We start from the raw sequence: 18,503 nt of genomic DNA, 5'->3' as shown, positions 1-18,503 counted from the left end.
GTATCGGATTTTTCTTTGGGGCTTGAGCAAAGGGGAGCAGAGGGTAGCGAATCTGCCGAAGAGAATCCGCTGACTGTAAAAACACGCAAGAAGTCAGCTGATTTATTGGGCAGCTCGGCGTTGACAGCTCCAAGTGCGCTTTGGGTTCTGAGGAAAGGGGTGAGCCCATGCCAACCGCGAGAAAGCCCCTTCTCCGTGGAGGTCCCAGTGAAATTGCAGGCTTAAGGACCCCGAGGAGGTTTGCTGGCGACTGTCTAAAGTGCGGGGGTGCAGCTTGGCGTTGACAGTTCAGTCTGTGCGGAAAACTAAGTTTGTAGGTTGCATACTGGTGTGGCAGGGTGTAGGCACACCCAGAGAAGGATCCGGAGATGGAAACTGGGTTAAGATTAATTTATCCTGAGAGCAATGGACTCTCACAAGCAAATGAATGACATGAAGATATATATTTTTATTGATTGTGTTCTGTTCTTTCCCTCACCCCCTTCCATCCATCCCTACTAACTTCCCCATCCCTTTTAACCCCCATATCCATACCGGTGCACTTTCCAGATTCATGGAACTTTTGGTTTTGTTTTGTGACCCCTTTAACTTAACCAGACCAGCTGTGTGAGCATTGGGATGCAACTACTCGTTGGAGCCGGGTGGGGGCACCAGTGGACACACAACTGAAAATGATGACTCCCCGTTCCCGAATCTGTCCTTAGGAAGGCGCGGGGCCCCTCTGAGTCCTCCCTTAGCTAGTGAGGGGTCTGTTCTATGCAGACCCAGGGCAGGCATCCGAAGCCACAGTGAGTTTATCACTGCAATGGCAGGGTCTTACCCAGACATTGGCTCTTTGTCGCCCTTCCCTCTATCTTTTGACTCTAATATTTCCCACTCCCTCCGCTAGAGTTTTCCTTGAGCCTTCGGAACTGGTGCTGTAAGTGTCTTGTTTGGGGCTGAGCGTTCATCCATCACTTCTCAACACCGTGAGTCTCTGCATTCACTGGAAAGAGACCCTTTAAGGCTGAGAGTAGCATTGTCTATGGGTAGCGATATCTAGACGGTGGTTTGCCACGGTCAGTTTTACTGAAAAATGGTATTTAGGTTCCTTCTAGGGCCTATGATCTGTGGGCTTTTTACCGGAATTATAGAACCAGGCTTGGATTTGCTCCTATGGAGCCGACCTCAAATCTAGTCAGAGCAAATTGGGTACTCTCACGACAGGCGGGCACATCTCGCCTGGCAGGTTAATATAGTCCACAGCTGGATAAGACCATTAATAACATTTCTCCACAGCGGCCTGCATCGGATCTTCCAGGACTCACACACACATATATGCTTTTTTACAAAGTAAGGTTACATGATTTAGATAGAGAACAGTGTTAGAACTGATTTCTTAACAGTGGGAAGCCCAGCTGGAAGGCTGGTGAGTAGATCTCTAAGGGATGTTTATTCTTACTCTCTTTACTACGTTTTCTCTGACTATGTCTGGCCTGCCTTGTGGCCGGCACAGTGTCTGATCTGTTCACCTGTACATGTGCCTCCTATCTGGAGAATTTCCCTGTGTTCTCTTCCCTTTTTCCCATCGCGCCTCACAGCTGCCATACCTAACATCTTCAGGATTCTACTGGGTCACTGTTGTGTTTGACTTCTTTGCCAGTTCCATAAGCTCCACACCCGCACCCCCACCCCGTATCTCTTCCTAAGGATCCTCTTGCTTCCATCTCCGTGCCTTCCCTTGGATTAAGTATTTTTTATTCCTGCCTAGGAATAATAGTACTTGCTGAGCATATCAGTGCCCTGAAAATAACCTTAAAATAACTTTTCATTTTATAAGAGGAAGAGGAAGCATTTTATTTTTGTCATGGAGAATCAGCGTGCAGGGATAACAAGACTAACTAGAATTGTTAGAATTGTGGTGACACACCTATAATCTCAGCACTTGGGGGTTGGGGGCTACTGAGGCAGGAAGATTAAATGTTTGAAGTTAGCCTGGGCTATATAGTGAATCCTAAAGCAGCAGTTATTCTGGGCTGCACAGTGAGAGCGTGTCTAAAATGAAATGGAAGTTAAGTAGAAATTGGAATAGTTGGTTCATAATCACATGGGCACAGTGTCTGCATGCTGCTGGGCTGTGTCTTAGAGGTGTGGCAGCAATAGTGAAACGTTTCCTATGGACGTTTGGCTCATGGCTGTTTTTGTTCGTTCTGTAGAAATCCTGCTGAAGAATATGAAGAAAAACCGAGAAAGATTCTACAACAAGGAAAGAGAATTTGTGTACAAATTCAAGGTGGGAAATGAGCGCTTCGAACTGAGGGTGCCCCTCAAGTTTCCTGTGGACGAGAATGCCAGCCATTTGCATGGACGTCTGATGCTGCTGCACAATCTGCCCTGCTTCATAGAGAGCGGTGAGGCCTGGTCTTCTGTGTTCCTGAGTCGCTGTCATTGGCAGTTTCTCGATAGAACACAGGTTCTTGAACTTGGGATGGGTTCAAAGAGATCCACCTGCCTCTGCCTCCAGAGTGCTAGGATTAAAGGCTTACACCACCACTACCTAGCTAGAATGTTTTAGTTTTGAAACAATTTTTATTACATTTATTTATTGTGGATGCAGAGCATTGTGTACCCCAAAGCCTATGAAGATAGACCGTTTGCAGAGTTGATTCTTTCGTTCCACCATGTGGGTTCTGGGATCTAAAGCATCTTTACCTGCTGTGACATCTTTTTGGCTCCTGAATATTTAATTTTAAAAATTGCTGCTTTAGTTGCTGACTTTAGTTTTATAAAAATTTGTTTAATAAATTTTGATATGGGGCTGGAGAGATGGCTCAGAGGTTAAGAGCATTGCCTGCTCTTCAAAAGGTCCTGAGTTCAATTCCCAGCGACCACATGGTGGCTCACAACCATCTGTAATGGGGTCTGGTGCCCTCTTCTGGCCTGCAGGCATACACAGACAGAATATTGTATACATAATAAATAAATAAATATATTTAAAAAAAATTTTGATATGAAATTAAGACTGAATTGCAAACAGTTTCTGAAATGCCCTTAAACATGTGTTTGCCATTTTATACTACATGTTCATGAAAAACAGTCTTCTTGTCATTGACAATTATAAAATCAAGATGAAAAATATTAAATATATTTAATATTAACTTTAATATTAAATATTAATAATATTTAACTCTTCAGCCAAGATTTAATTGTTTGTGTAAAAATGAATAAGGCTGTCCATTTCATTAGTACACACCTTTGTTTTAGTCTTTGTGTATGTATGTGGGTGTGTGTATGTGTGGGGGAATGTGTGTATGTGTATGGTGTGTGTGTATGAGGTGTGTGTATGTGTATGGGTTATGTCTATGTGTGGGGTGTGTGTACATGTATGGGGTGTGTGTATGTGTATGGTGTGTGTTTATGTGTATGATGTGTGTGTGTGTATATGGGGTGTGTGTGTATGTGTGTGCGGTGTGTCTGTATTTGGGTGGGGTGTGTGTATGTGTATGGGGTGTGTGTATGTATGGGGTCTGTGTATGTATGGGTGTGGGGGGTTGTATGTGTGGGAGAGTGTGTATGTCTGGGGGACATGGGGGGTTATTGGGTGTAGGGTATGGGTGTGTAGGGGTATGTGACGTGGATGTGGTAATATGTGTGGGTGTATGTGTGTAGCTGTGGGTGTATGTTGAGGTGGACAGTTAGTGTCAGGTCTTCCTCTATTGTTGTCTACCTTTATATTTTTTTGATGAAGGGTCTTCCACTGGCCTAAGACTCACCAATTAGCAAGATCTGCTGGTTAGTGAGCCCCAAGGATCCAACCCTCCAGTCTCTCCTCCCCAGCCCAGGAATTATAGGCTCACACTGCTATGCCTAGAATTTTCCATATGCCCTTGAGATTGAAATCATACTTACATGGCAAGCACTTTATTCACTGAGCCATTTCCCCAGCCTTTAATTTAATCTGTAATGAAAAGTGGGTTTATATACTCCAAGATAACAAATTTCTTTATGGTTTTAAACAGTAAATGTTTGATTTGTATACCTATTGTCTTAGTTAGACCTATACTGCTGTGGTAAAGATCATGACCAAGAGTAACTTGGGAACAAAAGTGCTGCAGTGGCCGTCGTCCATCATCAGGGAAGTCGGGGCAGGAATTCAAGGCAAAAGCCTGGAGTGAGGAAGTAAAGCTGGGGTCATGGAGGAACACTACTTGCTGGCTTGTTCTCCATGGCTTGCACAGCCTGCTTACAGTACCCAGGACCACCAGCCCAGGGGTGATACTGTGCATAGTGGGCCAGGCCCTCCCACATCAGTCATTAATCAAGAAATGCTTCACAAGCCTATCTACATCCAATCTTATGGAGACATTTTCTCATTTGAGGTTCTCTCTTGGATGACTGATATATCAAGTTAGCAAATCCAACCAGGAATCTAAATATGTGAGTCATGTAAAACTTGCTGTGGTGAGTAATGAGTTATGAGTGAAAAAGTTTAAAAAGCCCTGTGTAGAACACACAACAGAAAATACGAGTTAAGCTTCAAGAAGAAAACTGTTTGCAAGAACTTTTGGAACTTTTGTTTGTACTGTAGTTGTTTATGAAGTAATTTAGTATCTGAATTAGTTGGCATAATAATAATTAGCTACAGTGCTTAACCTCTTAGTTTGGTTGTGGAGATTTGCCAGATGTCTCAGCATCACTTGCATGGTGGAGCTTTGGTTCTAAATTCGTCTCTCTTTTCCTTTGCTCATGATTTTGAGGCACTAAGAAACAGAAGGGCACCTACTGCTAAACAACCTTTGTCTGCTTGGCTTACATAGTTTTCTGTTTGAAGTTATTTTGAAAGGGCCATGACCCTTTTCACAACGGGGGAACTTTCAAATAGAGGACTGTTGGGTCATTGGGTACTTGGATTATTGTCAAAACGCGGTTCATGAATGAAGCTGTGTGGAGAATTCTGAGACCTTGTGAGAAAACGCCAAGGAAACAAGAATCGTGTGACCCCAGTTTCTTCAAAACACAGAACTGTTCCTGGAATGTGTTTTGTGCTCCTCCCGGGTGTGGCAGATAGGAGTGAGTTTACTTTGGCTGTTAATATCATATGCATCTGTAGGCAAGCATGTTTTCGCCACGTGTGGCTCATCTTGTGATTGTACACTTAGGCGACTTTTCTTAATCCTTGGTGTATAAATTGTCTGATGCTCTGAATAAGTTGACTATTGTATGAGACTTTAATCTGCCCCATTTTTAGGCCCCGTTGTCCCAGGGTCACCAAGACTGATAGACAGCTAAGGGAAGCTAGAAGCATTCTATCACTGTCATCATATAAATTAGGAGCCAGGACACAGAAAGGACAGAACCATTGGTAGTTCTCAGAAGGTTGTCCCAGCCTAGACAAAAGGTATCACTGGGAACTTGTAAGCCTGGAAGAAATGTGAATTATGACTTTTCAAGTTTTTTAAAAATTACATATTTATTTGTAGATGGAGATTTCTGTCCTGCCTGATCCTGCAGGAACCAAAGAAACACACAGAGGTTTATATTAATTATAAACTGGGACTGGGCAGTCAGAAACTTCTGTCTACATTTATTCATTTTGTTTATATGCATCTCTGTGTGTGCTCATACCATGGCACATGTGTGGCAGTCAGAAGACAGTTTTCAGGAGAGTCCGCTCTCTCCATCCATCATATGGGTGCCAGGGACCAAACTCAGTTCATTTGGATGTTTGTCCCCTACTGTGTGTACATCTTGCTGAAGATGGCATTTGTTATCCCTTGAACAGACTTAAAAGAAGCTCTGAGCCGATTTGTAGAAGAAGAATCCCTCAGAGACTATGACAGAGAGGCGGAAGCATCCTTGGATGCTGTTAAATCAGGTGAAGTAGATGTACATCAGCTGGCAAGTGCATGGGCCAAAGCTTACGCTGAGGTAAGACAGAGGTCGCAGTGTATGTTTCAAAAATATTACAGACTTTAGGAGGATGTTTTAATTGCTGAAGTCATATGAAACAAAGTATAGAACCCATTTTTTTGCAAACCAGTAATACACATCATAGGTTCTTGCTTCTCTGCTTACATGCTGTTTTCAATATGAGTCCTAAGGCAGTGTGTGTGTGTGTGTGTGTGTGTGTGTGTGTGTTGCTTGTGCTATCGAAGTCAGAGACCAATTTAAGTGAATTGGTTCTCTCCTTCTACCATAAGGGTCCCAGAGATTGAACCCAGATTGTTACGCTTGGTGGCAAGTGCCTTTACCCGATGAACTATTTCTCGGTCCCAACACCATTTTTTTAATGAAATAAATTTTTTAAATAAAATATATTTGGAATAGTACCTTTGGAAACATGAAGCAACTTTATCCTACATATTTCTTGGAGCATATTTACATTCCTTTACAGTGTTTGCATGTTTGCATTACTCTTTCTGACGTTCCAGTTGAGCTGATGCTTGAATCTCATCTGATAGCCTAAGCGAGCCATCCAAGCTCATGTCATTTTCAGCTCTGGGAACTTCTGTTTTCTCATTTGTCTTTGTCTTTGTTGTAGTGTCGTTGTTTCTCTGTTGGGTTGCAACTAATATGGCCTATTTCATGAAGTCCAAGATGTCACACACGTTATTATTTTATTTAATAACCTATGAATCTTTTTAGAGTTTGTTTTCTTCTGATTATAGATTAATTTACACAAATTATATTTATTGTACTGGATAGTTTTATGTCCACTTGATTTATAAGCTAAAGTCATCTGAGAAGACGGAACCTCAATTAAGAAAAGGTCTCCATAAGATCTGGCTATAGACAAGGCATTTTCCATGGGGGAGAATCCAGCCCCTAGTGAGTGGTGCCTTTCCTGGTCTTGTGGTAATGGGGTCTATAAGAAAGCAGGCTGAGCAAGCAAGCCATGAGGAGCAAGCCAGTAAGCAGCACCCCTCCATGACCTCTGCATCAACCTCTGCCTCCAGGTTCCTGCCCTCAGTTCTTTTGATAATGAACTGTTTTATGGAACTGTAAATGAAATAAACCCTTTCCTACCCAAGTTGCTTAGCTCTTGGTGTTTCATCACAGCCTTAGTAAACCTAAGATATTTATAATACATTCAAATACAGCTTAAGTTAGTAGTTGTGAGAAGTTCCTCTGTCCTGGCATAGCTACCGTTAGTTTTGCTGCTCATCCCTTTGTGCAGGCACACATGTGCATTGTGTGTGGAAACGGAGTCATGGCATACTGACTTTCTTTACTATTGTGGGCACTTCTGTCCGTTGCTCTGTAGGAATATCTCATTCATCCCCCTAGGCAATTTGTAATAACAACTTAGGTTCCATCTCTCTGTATTCTTTTTTGTTCAGACAATTCTACAATACCATCTACATGTGTGTAAATGCGGGTCTCCGTGTCCCTGTCTGGTGTGCAAAACCACAGTCATAAAATCCATACTTCTCTAGTAGCATGTAAAACAGAGATGCCCTGGCGTGACTGAATGTGTGTGCTATCTCACAGACCACATTAGAGCATGCGAGGCCCGAGGAGCCGAACTGGGATGAAGACTTTGCAGATGTCTACCATGACCTGATCCATTCCCCAGCCTCAGAAACGCTCCTGAATCTGGAACATAATTACTTTGTTAGCATCTCAGAACTGATTGGTGAAAGAGATGTGGAGCTGAAAAAATTACGAGAGAGGTACTGCTCATTTCTCGTGTTATTATAATTAAATGTTACATTGTGAAATATAAAAGCCTGTAGGACAGCCTGCTTGCACTATCTTAAAATTGAAATACTAAGCAAAATACTTGGATTGAGCTGTCTCCTTTCATCTTTACCACAGCCCTGCAATTAGTATCTCCATTTGCAGGTGAGAAAACCTGGGCTTACAGTAGTTTATCCAAGATGTGACTTCACAACTATTAGCCACTCCTCCTCATTCTGTCCCTGCTCAGCCTCCTCTGGATTGCCTTTCTCTAGGTCATGGTGTCTTTCAATTATCTTGTAAGCTTCCCACATTAGGAGGAAAATAGAAAAAACCATAACATTGCCCCAAGAGGTTTTAATCAGATTTGAATTCTTCTGTATAGTCTTCCTAAGACAGCACACGAACCGTGCTTTCTGGGATGCACGTTCCAGAGAGTAAAAAGCTGCGAGCGTCTTTATGTTAACGTATGGCTTTCCAGGCTGCACCCTCCTGTCCTGTAGACTGTGGTGTAAATCAGCATGTCCTCCAACGTAGTCCATTTTGATTTAGCACATTATTTATTACCTTAAGAGCATGCATTGAAGACTGTGGGTATACATGACACCAAGATGAATTTTAGTATTACTGGTGTACAGTGGTTCTTGTTGTGGAAGCTTAAGACCAAATTACACTTGATTTTTGTGATTGGTGTAATGTTAATACTAAAGATGTTAACTTAAAACAAGATGCTATGTGCTCCTGTCTCTCATTAGCCTCACATTAGCAAACATTAAGACTAAGAGTATGTTTTTGTTTTGTTTTTCAAAACAAGGTTTCTCTGTAGCTTTGGATCCTGCTCTGGAACTAGCTCTTGTAGACCAGGTTAGCCTCGAACTCCTAGAGATCCACATGAATAATATTTTTTATTTTAAGGGTTATTATAGTTAAGAGAAATTGAAATACAAAATAATCAAAGATGGATTTCTTTTCTCTCATGATGGTGAACAATGAACCCGGGCTTTGAGCCTCGTGTGTCTAAGGATTCAGCCAACTGTCAATCAAAAACATGCAAGAAAAAATGAGTCATGCATATTTTTAGCATTCTTGGGCTTTAAGTCTTGTATTTATTCCCAAGAAACAATATAACAACTACTTACATTGCACTATTGTTGTAAGCGGTCTAGAGATGACTGAACACAGGCTGGAGGGTGCGTATAGGTTGTATGGGCATGCTCTGCCTGGGACCAGTACCCAGAGTTGTCATACCTGGTATTCTGAACCAGTCTATAGCTAGCATTTATCTGAAATAGAATAGACTTTCCTTTGAACTTAATCTAGGCAGTCTCTTAAGTCATGAATTACAAACTAATTGCATTTTGGATGCATTCAGGGTAACATAAATGTTCATGAAATTTTCTTTGTTTAATTCTTTTTGCTTTTTTTATTATGAGAAATTTGCTGCTTTTATGAAGCCATATTCTAGATAGTTCTTTAAACTTTAGAAGAAGTGGCAATAATACTTTTTATCCACTAGAGGGAACACTTGTAAAATATTAACGTGATTATGTATCTAAGTTTTTAGTAGACATTTTTGTTTCTAAATTAAAAAACTCTCTTATGAGCATAATCTTCACCTGATACCTTGTGCTTTCTAATATTAAGGACCAGGAGTGTGGGTGTACACCTGTAATCCCAGTTCTCAAGAGACAAAGGCACAAGGCCACCAGGGCTACATAGTGAAACCTTGTCTCAAAAAATCAAACAAAAAAGTTTATGAAGTCATCTGCATTGTATATAGTGAAGTGGGAACTGAATGATAACTGAATGAATGATACAGAAGATGTTGAAGTATTCATATGTATACATTGTATGAGTTTCATTTTTTACATGTATCTGTCCTCCTTAATTGTTATAATAAACTCAATTTTAAGAACAATTTACTTAACTAGAATGGCAGTAAAACTTAGTTTGTGTTCTACTCTGTTTATTATATGTTTAAACTTTCTGTATTTACTTAATTGTGTATGTATGTGTGTGGGTATGTACATGTTCATATGGATGTGTTCATGTGTGTAGGTATGTGCAATGTGTGTATCTGTAAAGGCCACAGGTCCCTATTGAGTGTCTTCCTCTGTCTCTGTTCTCCACACTTTTTGAGACAGGGTCTCTCACCGAGCCTGAAGTTTATCTATTTGGCCAGACTTTCTTGCCAATGCACTCCCAGGGATCTGACTGTCTCTGCCCCCCCCCCCCAAGCTCTAGGGTTTAGATGTGTGCCACCATTCCTAGCTTTTCTGTAAGTACTGGACATCCAACTGGGCTATCTCCCAACCCCTCAAAATACCTTTTAGAGAAAGGTATGTGTTTGTGTTAAAAGGTCAGTTTTAGTTTGAGATATTATGTAGTCAGAACAGACAATAAACTGTGAAAGTACAGCTCAGTACAGTCCAGCTGACCCCTGTAACCACCACCCAACCAAGAAATAGGATGTTTCCAGCAGTAAAGAAGCCTCCCTCGTGCCTTCCTAGTTATGCTTACTTTCCCCTGTAAATACCTGCTGTCAGTACTTCCAACACCACTGATTAACGTCCTCCGTAGGAAAGCCATTCTGTACATTGTTTCTTTGGGTAAATGAAGATAGTAGCAGTAAGCTTTAAAAAAGTCAAGTTGCATTGTACATTGCTCCTTAAAAGTAATTGTGTGATTTAACAGTTTGTCTTTTCAAACTTAATTGGCAGCTTCTGGGTAGACAGGCTTTCAGCATGGAGCTCAAGTCAGTTATCTTATACTTACATGGAAAATCTGCTTAGGCTGGGGTTACACAAGTGTTTCCTTTGAGGATCTCTGCAAATGAGGAAGGGTTGGGAGTATTAAACAGTCACTAAGAGTCCACTTAGATTTTGACTGCTTCCGTTTATGCCCTGAGCTCAGATCATGATCTGGCTGCATATGTGGTCTGGTTGACACTTTAACAATACTCATCAGTGTTCACATACTCATTTTCAATGACTCAGTATTTTCAAGGCATGGAGTTTTAATTCCTTGATATAGTATCTATCATAAAATAAAAATTATATTTTCATTTTATTCAATGAACTAAAGAGCTGTATACCCTAAAAGTTTGGTGACTATGTCTAATTGGTTAATTATGTTTTAGACAAGGTATTGAAATGGAGAAGGTGATGCAGGAATTGGGGAAATCACTCACAGATCAAGATGTAAATTCACTGGCTGCCCAGCATTTTGAATCCCAACAAGTAAGTGAAATGAAGTATAATGGCTTTAGATATGTAATTGCGTCTTCTTTTCCTTGTGAAAAAAATTGACCAGTTGGCATGCTCTCTATTTAGGTCTTAGAGAATAAATGGTCAAATGAACTGAAGCAGTCAACAGCTATCCAGAAGCAAGAGTATCAGGAATGGGTGATAAAACTTCATCAGGACTTGAAGAACCCCAACAACAGCTCCCTCAGGTATTGACCCTCAGTTGTTTTTATTCATGTATATGTTCATCACTATCCATATTTATTCTAAAATTGCAGGTAGTTGGTTGTGTATGTTTGACAATAAAATTCAAGATTTTATACTTTTTATTTTTTTGAGACAGAGTCTCGTGTAATTTTGCTACCTCAAACTTGGCATTTAGCCTAGGTTGGCATTGAATTCGGTGAAATTCAGCCTCGGTATCCCAAGTGGTGGACTTACAGGCAATTTCTTTCATTTCATAAAATGATATTCCACTTGCTATGACTGGATGAATGCCAGACACTCACTAAGTAGGAAGAGAAAAAAATTAAGTACAGTAGACCTATTTCCAGAACATGCTCACACATGCAGTAAGCACTGGTGTACAGCCCTGGGCTGGCTTTGGATAAGGGCTAAGGGCTTTTAGTATGTAATGTCAGTCTCCCAATAGTCTTGCCTCAAGGGTAAGAAATATGTCTGCAACTTTCTCCTTCTCTTCTTCCCTTCCTCCCTTCTTCCCTCCCTCCCTCCCTCCCTCCCTCCCTTCCTCCCTCCCTTCCTCCCTTCCTCCCTTCCCTTTGTTCCTATTTGTTTTGTATGCCCACACAGCTTCTAGCCAAGTGCTCTTGAGTATGGCACACATGAAGTGTTCAGTAAGTATTGGAATGAATGGATACACTTAGTCAGGCTGGGAAGTAGCACGGTTGGTAAAGTGAAGATCTGAGTTTGTCCTCCAGGCTCCATATATGTGCACAGCTTTGCCTGCATGCACACCACCACACACACAAGAATAGTTGGTACCATCTTCTCCTGGCAGTTTCATTACCTCTTTCCTGCATTTGATGGTCTCTCATTTGCTTCACCGTGTTTCCAAACTACTCCTGTCTTCTAGGGACAGCCTAGCTATATTACTTCCTGGCCAGCATTTTGAGAGCAGTGGGGTTCAGGGATCAGAGCATGCCATGCCCTGGGCTTTCCGTGCATGAATGCATGCACTGATCTCAATGTAGAGTGTATTGCAGGCAGTGGGTTTAAGGGAACTTAAAAGTTTGTTGCTACAAAAGCCACCTATCCCTTTGCTGCTGTGCTTTCAGGCTCCATGTGTAGGTCAAGTCACTGTAAATCCTGGCCTTTAGTTGCTTTTTAAGGTGTTATACCTTGGGGAAAATACTTTTACTAATACTATCTTTGGTAGGTGTTTCCTCGGGCAACAGAAATTCTGTTTTCAACTCATGGAAAACTAGGTTTATTGAGGAGTAAATGACATGAAGTAAAATCTGCCTATTTTAATGGAGCACAGATTAAGGAAATGAGACTGTCATAGAACTGTCACTGCAGTCAAGCTATGACATCTTCCGCTTTGCCTTCATACTCAGCACTATCTCCTCTTGCCATCCCCTGTCAACTGTTCTGAGTCTGTGCTGCAGCTCACCAGCTCTTTGGTGCTGTTGAGCAATTCTGATGGGCATTGCCGTGAGCTCTCATTCCAAGTTCATGTTTCCCCAATGGCTAATATGATGAACAATGTTTCATGTGATAACTTTGTATCCATGTCTCTCCTTTATGTTTTCTTACTGTCAAGCTGTGAAAGTTATGTTTGTAATCTGGATGCATGCTTAGCATCAGATGTTTGTTTTGTAGATCCATAGCTGCTGCTCTGTGGCTTATCTTTTCATTTTATTACTCTTGTCTTTAAAAGCAGACTTTGTCATTCAAGTAGACCAGCCTGACTTGAGCTAGCAATCAGAAAGCACTCAGAAAGCAGAGACAGATGAGTCTCTGAGTTTTGAGACCTGGTCTATACAGTGAGTTGCTACCCAATAAAGACCCTGTCTAAAGGGGGATATTTAGCTCAGTGGTAATTATGTGCAGAAGTTAACAGGCCATCACAACTAAGGTTGTTCATGTCTTGTCAGCAGGGCAGCAGACCTTTGAATTTTGTCATCTAGACTCAGTGCCCAACTGGCTTCATTTTCTATGGTAGAATTGGATGCTGTTTGTGCTTGGGCTGTAACTCAGTCTTGGGAGGTGTTTTCCTCTGCGCACTGCTGCACCGTCGGCACCCAGCAGTCTTTGCACAGCTGTGCCGTGGAGCAGGTCCTTCCATGCTATTGCTCTTCTCTCAGTCATGGAATCTTGTTTCTTGTCACCTGGTACAGGCTTACTGTGGGTCAAGTCATCTATCATGGAGTTACATCCCCACCCTTGTCTCTCTTTTGTCTGTCTGTCCAACACCAGCCTTGTGTCTGACTCTCAGATGTCAGTCATTCAGAGAGGCTTCTCTTTTTGCCTGTCCCCGTGTTTCCTTTGACACATTTAGTGAAGACTAATGGAAGGAGCTCTTCCACGAGTTTGTGGCTCCTAACTGTTCTAAAGTGACCCTGCACGTGACCTTTCAGAACTCTGTGGTGATTTTCACATTGATTTCTGTTGATTTCCTTATATGACAGCACCCTTTGTCAAACGCACATTGATGCAAACAGGCTGTCCTTATTTCCTGGCCCTCCAATCTTGGAGGACCATGCCACACTTTGCCATTCAGTTTCCTTCATGCCTTGCACCATGGGCTTGACTTGAGTAGTTCTTCTGTGCTCATAGCTCCTATTGGGAAACTTTTCCAGTAATGAGCAGAGCAAAGAGAGCTTGTCTAGTGAGAGGAGAGGGCTGGCGGAAAGGCAGCCACACACGGCATGCCAACATGAACCTCACAGTTTTTATTACTTATATGTCCTTTTCATTTTAAAAACTAAAGCATGATTTATGATTGCTGTACTCTTATAGTCATCATCACTGTGTGTGTATAAGGTGTATGTGAGCAAGCATCTGGATATTAAAGGACAACTTTCAGAAGCTGGTTGTCTCCTCCCATAGTGAGTCTGCATAGAACTTAATGTCATCAGACTTGTGAAGCAAGGCCTCTTACCTGCTGAACCATCTCTATAGCCCAGTGTTTTAATTCTTAATCTTCATCACTGCTGCCTCATGTATTTTATTATTTTTTAGAATCAGCCTTGGCATGAGAACTAATATGTATTTTTAAATATGTTCAATATGACTTTGAAAGGTATTACATATTAGTTCACCAGTTGATCCCTGAGCCATTTTTAAGCTGCTAGGAAATATTAAGTGGTGATGTGTTAGTTGATATTGTAATGATTGAAGAGAGTAATCTGCATTGCTTACTGTGAGGAAATGGAAGGACAAGTGGGGCTTTTAGAACCTGTTGCTGCTTATGGTTTTACTTGTCACCATGGATTAAGGATGACTTTAGGAATAAATTAAGCTCTGCTGTCAGCTGTTCGGTTCTCTCTCATTTCATGGTGAACTTATTTTCCTCTAAGAAAAACATTCTTATGAATATGCAGTGATATAATCACAATAATTGTATTAATTTCAGTGAAGAAATTAAAGTTCAGCCAAATCAGTTCAGAGAATCTACAGATGCCATTGGAAGGATTTATGAGGAACAGAGGAAGTTGGAAGAAAGCTTCACCATTCACTTAGGTATGGAAGCTCTTTTGCTAGCTATAAGGAACTTCTGAACTTTTCCTCAGGAGTACAGATTCCTGCATGTGAGCAGAATATACCCATTATTTCTAATCTCAAGTTATGTCCCTCTCCACGAAAGCCTAGAATTTGTACTATGTGTTTTGTGTTTTAGCTTATATATTTGCAGATAAATTATGACAGCTATTAACATGGGAAGTTAAAGGGCCCATTTTTAGTTATTATTTGGAACATGGATTTATCTAGAGTATTTCTACAGAAGTTTGCATCTGTTACAGGATTTTGTAGCGTTTCAGTATCTCTCTGTAACTGTTGTTCATCCCTAGGAGCCCAGCTGAAGACCATGCACAACCTGCGGTTGCTGAGAGCAGACATGCTTGACTTCTGCAAGCATAAAAGAACTCATGGAAGTGGCGTGAAACTCCATCGGCTCCAGACAGCCCTGTCTCTTTATTCTACATCTCTCTGTGGCCTAGTTTTACTAGTAGATAATCGAATTAATTCATATAGTGGCATCAAAAGAGGTAAGTCAATGTTGAACATACTTATCTCATTCAGTTTCTCTTTGTAATGCCAGTTTTGTAGAGGACTCTCACACTGTAGCCCATGCTGATCTTGAACTCAAAGAAGTTTTCCTGCTTCTGCTTTCTAAGTGCTGCGATAACAGATATGATCCACTGCACCAGTTTTCAAATAAAACAATTTTTATGAAGGAATTTTTGGCAGTTTTAAATGGCTGCAGTGTTTAAGTCCATTGAGTCTCACACATACCCCATCCTGGCCATTTCAAATAAAATGAACAGCAAACAAGATATGCAGCCCTGACTTTGTAGTTGGAAGTTTCTGTCCTACCTGTTCCCGCAGCCATTCGGTCCCAAATAGACACACGAAAGCTTATATTAATTATAAACTGTTTGACCTATTACTCAGGCTTATTATTAACTAACTTACAACTTAAATTAACCCTAATTTTTATCTGTGTTTAGCCACATGACTTGATACCTCATCTCAGTAACGTATACTCATGTTGCTCCCTCTGCATCTGGCTGGTGGCTGCATCTCTGCCTTTCCTCTTCCCAGCGTTCTCCCGTTGTGGTCACTCTACCTATGCTTCCTCACTGGCTTCTGGCCAGTCAGCATTTTACTAAACCAATACAAGTGACAAATCTTTATAGGGTACAAGAGCATTATCCCACAGCATTTCAACTTTGACATTCATAAACAGTTCAGGGATATTTAGTTCTTTCTAAAATATCGTGTATGGAGTGCTTATAGAAGAAGATTCTTATTTCGGCCTGAAGTAAAAATAATAATCCAGTTATAAATGCACTTTTCATTTTAGAAGCAAGTCCTGCTGAGTGATCTTAGTTTACCCAGTGTCTCCTGATCCTTCCAAGTTAAACAGAACCACACTTGTTATCATTTGCAGAGGTTAGGGATAGATTTTAATCAAGGTTTAATCTTATTTAAAGATGGCTTGGCGTTGTATTAAATGTTCTTTACTGATTATTTATTCCTATGAGTAAAGTGTTGATGAAAGTCATTGCACTCTAGCTTAATGCGCTTTTATTACAAAACAAATCATATTTACAACCTTCACTCTCTCAGATCTCTTTTTCTATACATAATTAATAAATATTTGATGAATCCCTTAGATTTTGCCACAGTTTGCCAAGAATGCACAGACTTCCACTTCCCACGGATTGAAGAGCAACTGGAGGTCGTCCAGCAGGTGGCGCTGTATGCGAGAACCCAGCGCAGGAGCAAGTGCAAAGAGGCACGGGGTTAGTAAGGCTTGCTCTAGCACCCAGGCCGCACTGCTGGCCCAGAGGCAACCATAGAAGTTCGCAGTGATAGGACTTGGGAGAGAAAATTTAAGAACAAAATTTAACATGTCTTTTTTTCTTTTTGGTTGATTTTCTTTCAGGGGCCTTAGTGAAAACCATTTTAAAATTTCATTGCCATAGTTAAAATAAGAGCTTTCAAAAAGTTGTTCTTCTGATCCAACATCAAATGTACAGAATCATTACTACAAAGGGCACCGAATCAAAGTTAAAGAAGAACAAAGCAAACTTCTTTGTTCTTATTTTCTTGCCATGCTAGGGATTCTGCACATAAGCCATTCTGCTGGGTATCCCTAACCCTGTTCCCTCCTTGAATTTTTGACTTCAGGGTCATTTTGGTTCGAAAAGAAAATGAAAAAAACTGGTGTCTTTGAATGGGTCCCCCCCAATATTTATGCACAATACAACATCCTTTCAAATTACTTAGAAATCTTATTGGAAATATTTTTATATTTATTGAAGTATACTTTACAATCATCCTACTTCCTCCACCTCTGCCCCAACTTCTGAATTTCTAGAACCTTCCAAAATAGTGCCACCATTGAGAAGCCGGCATTTAAATCATGACCCAATGAGGGCTATTCTGTCTTCGAGTCATAGCAATACTAGTCACCTGAAACTAAGCAACAGCCTGTCACCTGATAAGCTGCTGCTTGGTCCCTGTGGTGGGAACATGCGCTGTCTTGGTGAGTTCCTCATATGCTGTGGTTCATGATCGTATCACAGCTTTATGCATCGGCGTTCCAGAACTTACTCCATTTCCCTTGACCAGTATCTCTCCCATTTCTTCCTTTTCTTGTTTCATGTTAGCTGTTACTCTGTTCTGTTAGCTCAGCTTCTCTAGACCGTTGACTCCTCCTTCTGGACTCCACCAGGAGCACCAGGAGATGCCGTGAGTCTCGGCAGTGCTTGCACACTTTAGTTTCTCCTACACATACATAACCCAAGGGAAGCACTCCAGTAGCTTCTGACATTTGATCTGACAGGGAAGCTACCTACTGACCCATGGGCAGGTTGAATGCACACTGAATACACTGGTCAAGGGAGCAAGTCATGTCCTAAATGGAACAGTATATGATGGCATGACACTTCATCTTGTCACTTTGAATGGCAGGCTACTGGAAACTTGTGGATTATTTATCTCTGGAATTTTCTGTTTGATGTTTTTAGACCGCAGTTGATGGATAACTGAAAGCACAGAAAGGAAAACGGCAGATGAAAGTGGACAGTGCCCACCTTCACCTTTCTGTGCTGTCCTGCATGTACCTTCCAGATATCTTCATGTGAAGAGAAGCATGTTGTAGCTAGTTCTCCTTTTTACACACAGACACTTTCTATGTACACTGTGCCGTATGCGGCTTTTGCGCTAGGATTGCCCAAGAGGTCATCCATCAGTCTAGAAAGCCCCTTTGTGTCTTTGCTGTTGTGTAGTGATCCATTGCAGGTTCTTGTCCCTCCCCTATTAGTAGGTATTCTTTTCATTGTTAGTAGCATAAATAACAGTGTGCATGAATCACGGTGCACTTGTAAAGAGTGAGCATGTCTGTGGTCGCAGTGCACATGTACTCCACTCAGTATTCACAATGCCAGCCCTGTGGTCGCAGTGCACATGTACTCCACTCAGTATTCACAATGCCAGCCCCTGCTCCCTGATTTATCTCTTTACTAACGGTAATTGAGGCTCTGCTGTGGCGACATGTGTTACATTTCAGAGCCACGCCAAGGAGCAGGAGGAAATCACAAGAAAGCAATCCTAACAAAGGGCTTTGCAGAGACGTTCAGTGTGGCCTCTCATCCTGTTACTCTCTCCCTCCACCTTACTCAGCTTTCCCTTCTCTTTCCTCTTTCCTGCTCCTCCCTGCTCCTCCCGTGAATATTTTTGATGTCATTGTTAGCCGTGACCACACACATGAAGATTGAGATCATAAGTGTGGGAGAGGAGGAGGATTTTGAGTCTTTATATGAGAGATAATGTGGCGTATGTAACAGGAAGTTTTTAGACCACCTGCAATTAAGGCAGCCTGCATGCGGCATGGTGTTTTGTTCT

The 18,503-nt window shown here is 41.4% G+C and overlaps 1 protein-coding gene across 5 annotated transcripts in view; it reads left to right on the top strand.

Annotated features, from left to right (window-relative positions):
* The first annotated feature begins 75 nt into the window (after positions 1–75).
* The window catches only part of Ferry3 (FERRY endosomal RAB5 effector complex subunit 3), a 36,092-nt gene continuing 17,664 nt past the window's right edge, over positions 76–18,503 (top strand). Inside the window, exons 1-9 of one of the 5 annotated variants that reach the window (XM_048444072.3) lie at positions 76–159; positions 2,196–2,390; positions 5,762–5,907; positions 7,471–7,652; positions 10,799–10,898; positions 10,992–11,113; positions 14,503–14,609; positions 14,939–15,136; positions 16,268–16,396. In XM_048444072.3, coding sequence (XP_048300029.1) covers positions 2,213–2,390; positions 5,762–5,907; positions 7,471–7,652; positions 10,799–10,898; positions 10,992–11,113; positions 14,503–14,609; positions 14,939–15,136; positions 16,268–16,396 — 1,162 coding nt within the window. In that variant the 5' untranslated portion in view covers positions 76–159; positions 2,196–2,212. Of the gene's footprint in view, positions 314–2,195; positions 2,391–5,761; positions 5,908–7,470; positions 7,653–10,798; positions 10,899–10,991; positions 11,114–14,502; positions 14,610–14,938; positions 15,137–16,267; positions 16,397–18,503 lie in introns of all 5 variants that reach the window. The other 4 variants (XM_048444071.3, XM_048444073.3, XM_048444074.3 and 1 more) reach the window with 4 other exon arrangements.

This window comes from Myodes glareolus, chromosome 3 (genome assembly GCF_982192425.1).
Source record: "Myodes glareolus chromosome 3, mMyoGla1.1, whole genome shotgun sequence".
NCBI lineage: Eukaryota > Metazoa > Chordata > Mammalia > Rodentia > Cricetidae > Myodes > Myodes glareolus.
Note: the sequence above shows the minus strand (reverse complement) of the source record. Positions and strands in the feature narration are given on the sequence as shown.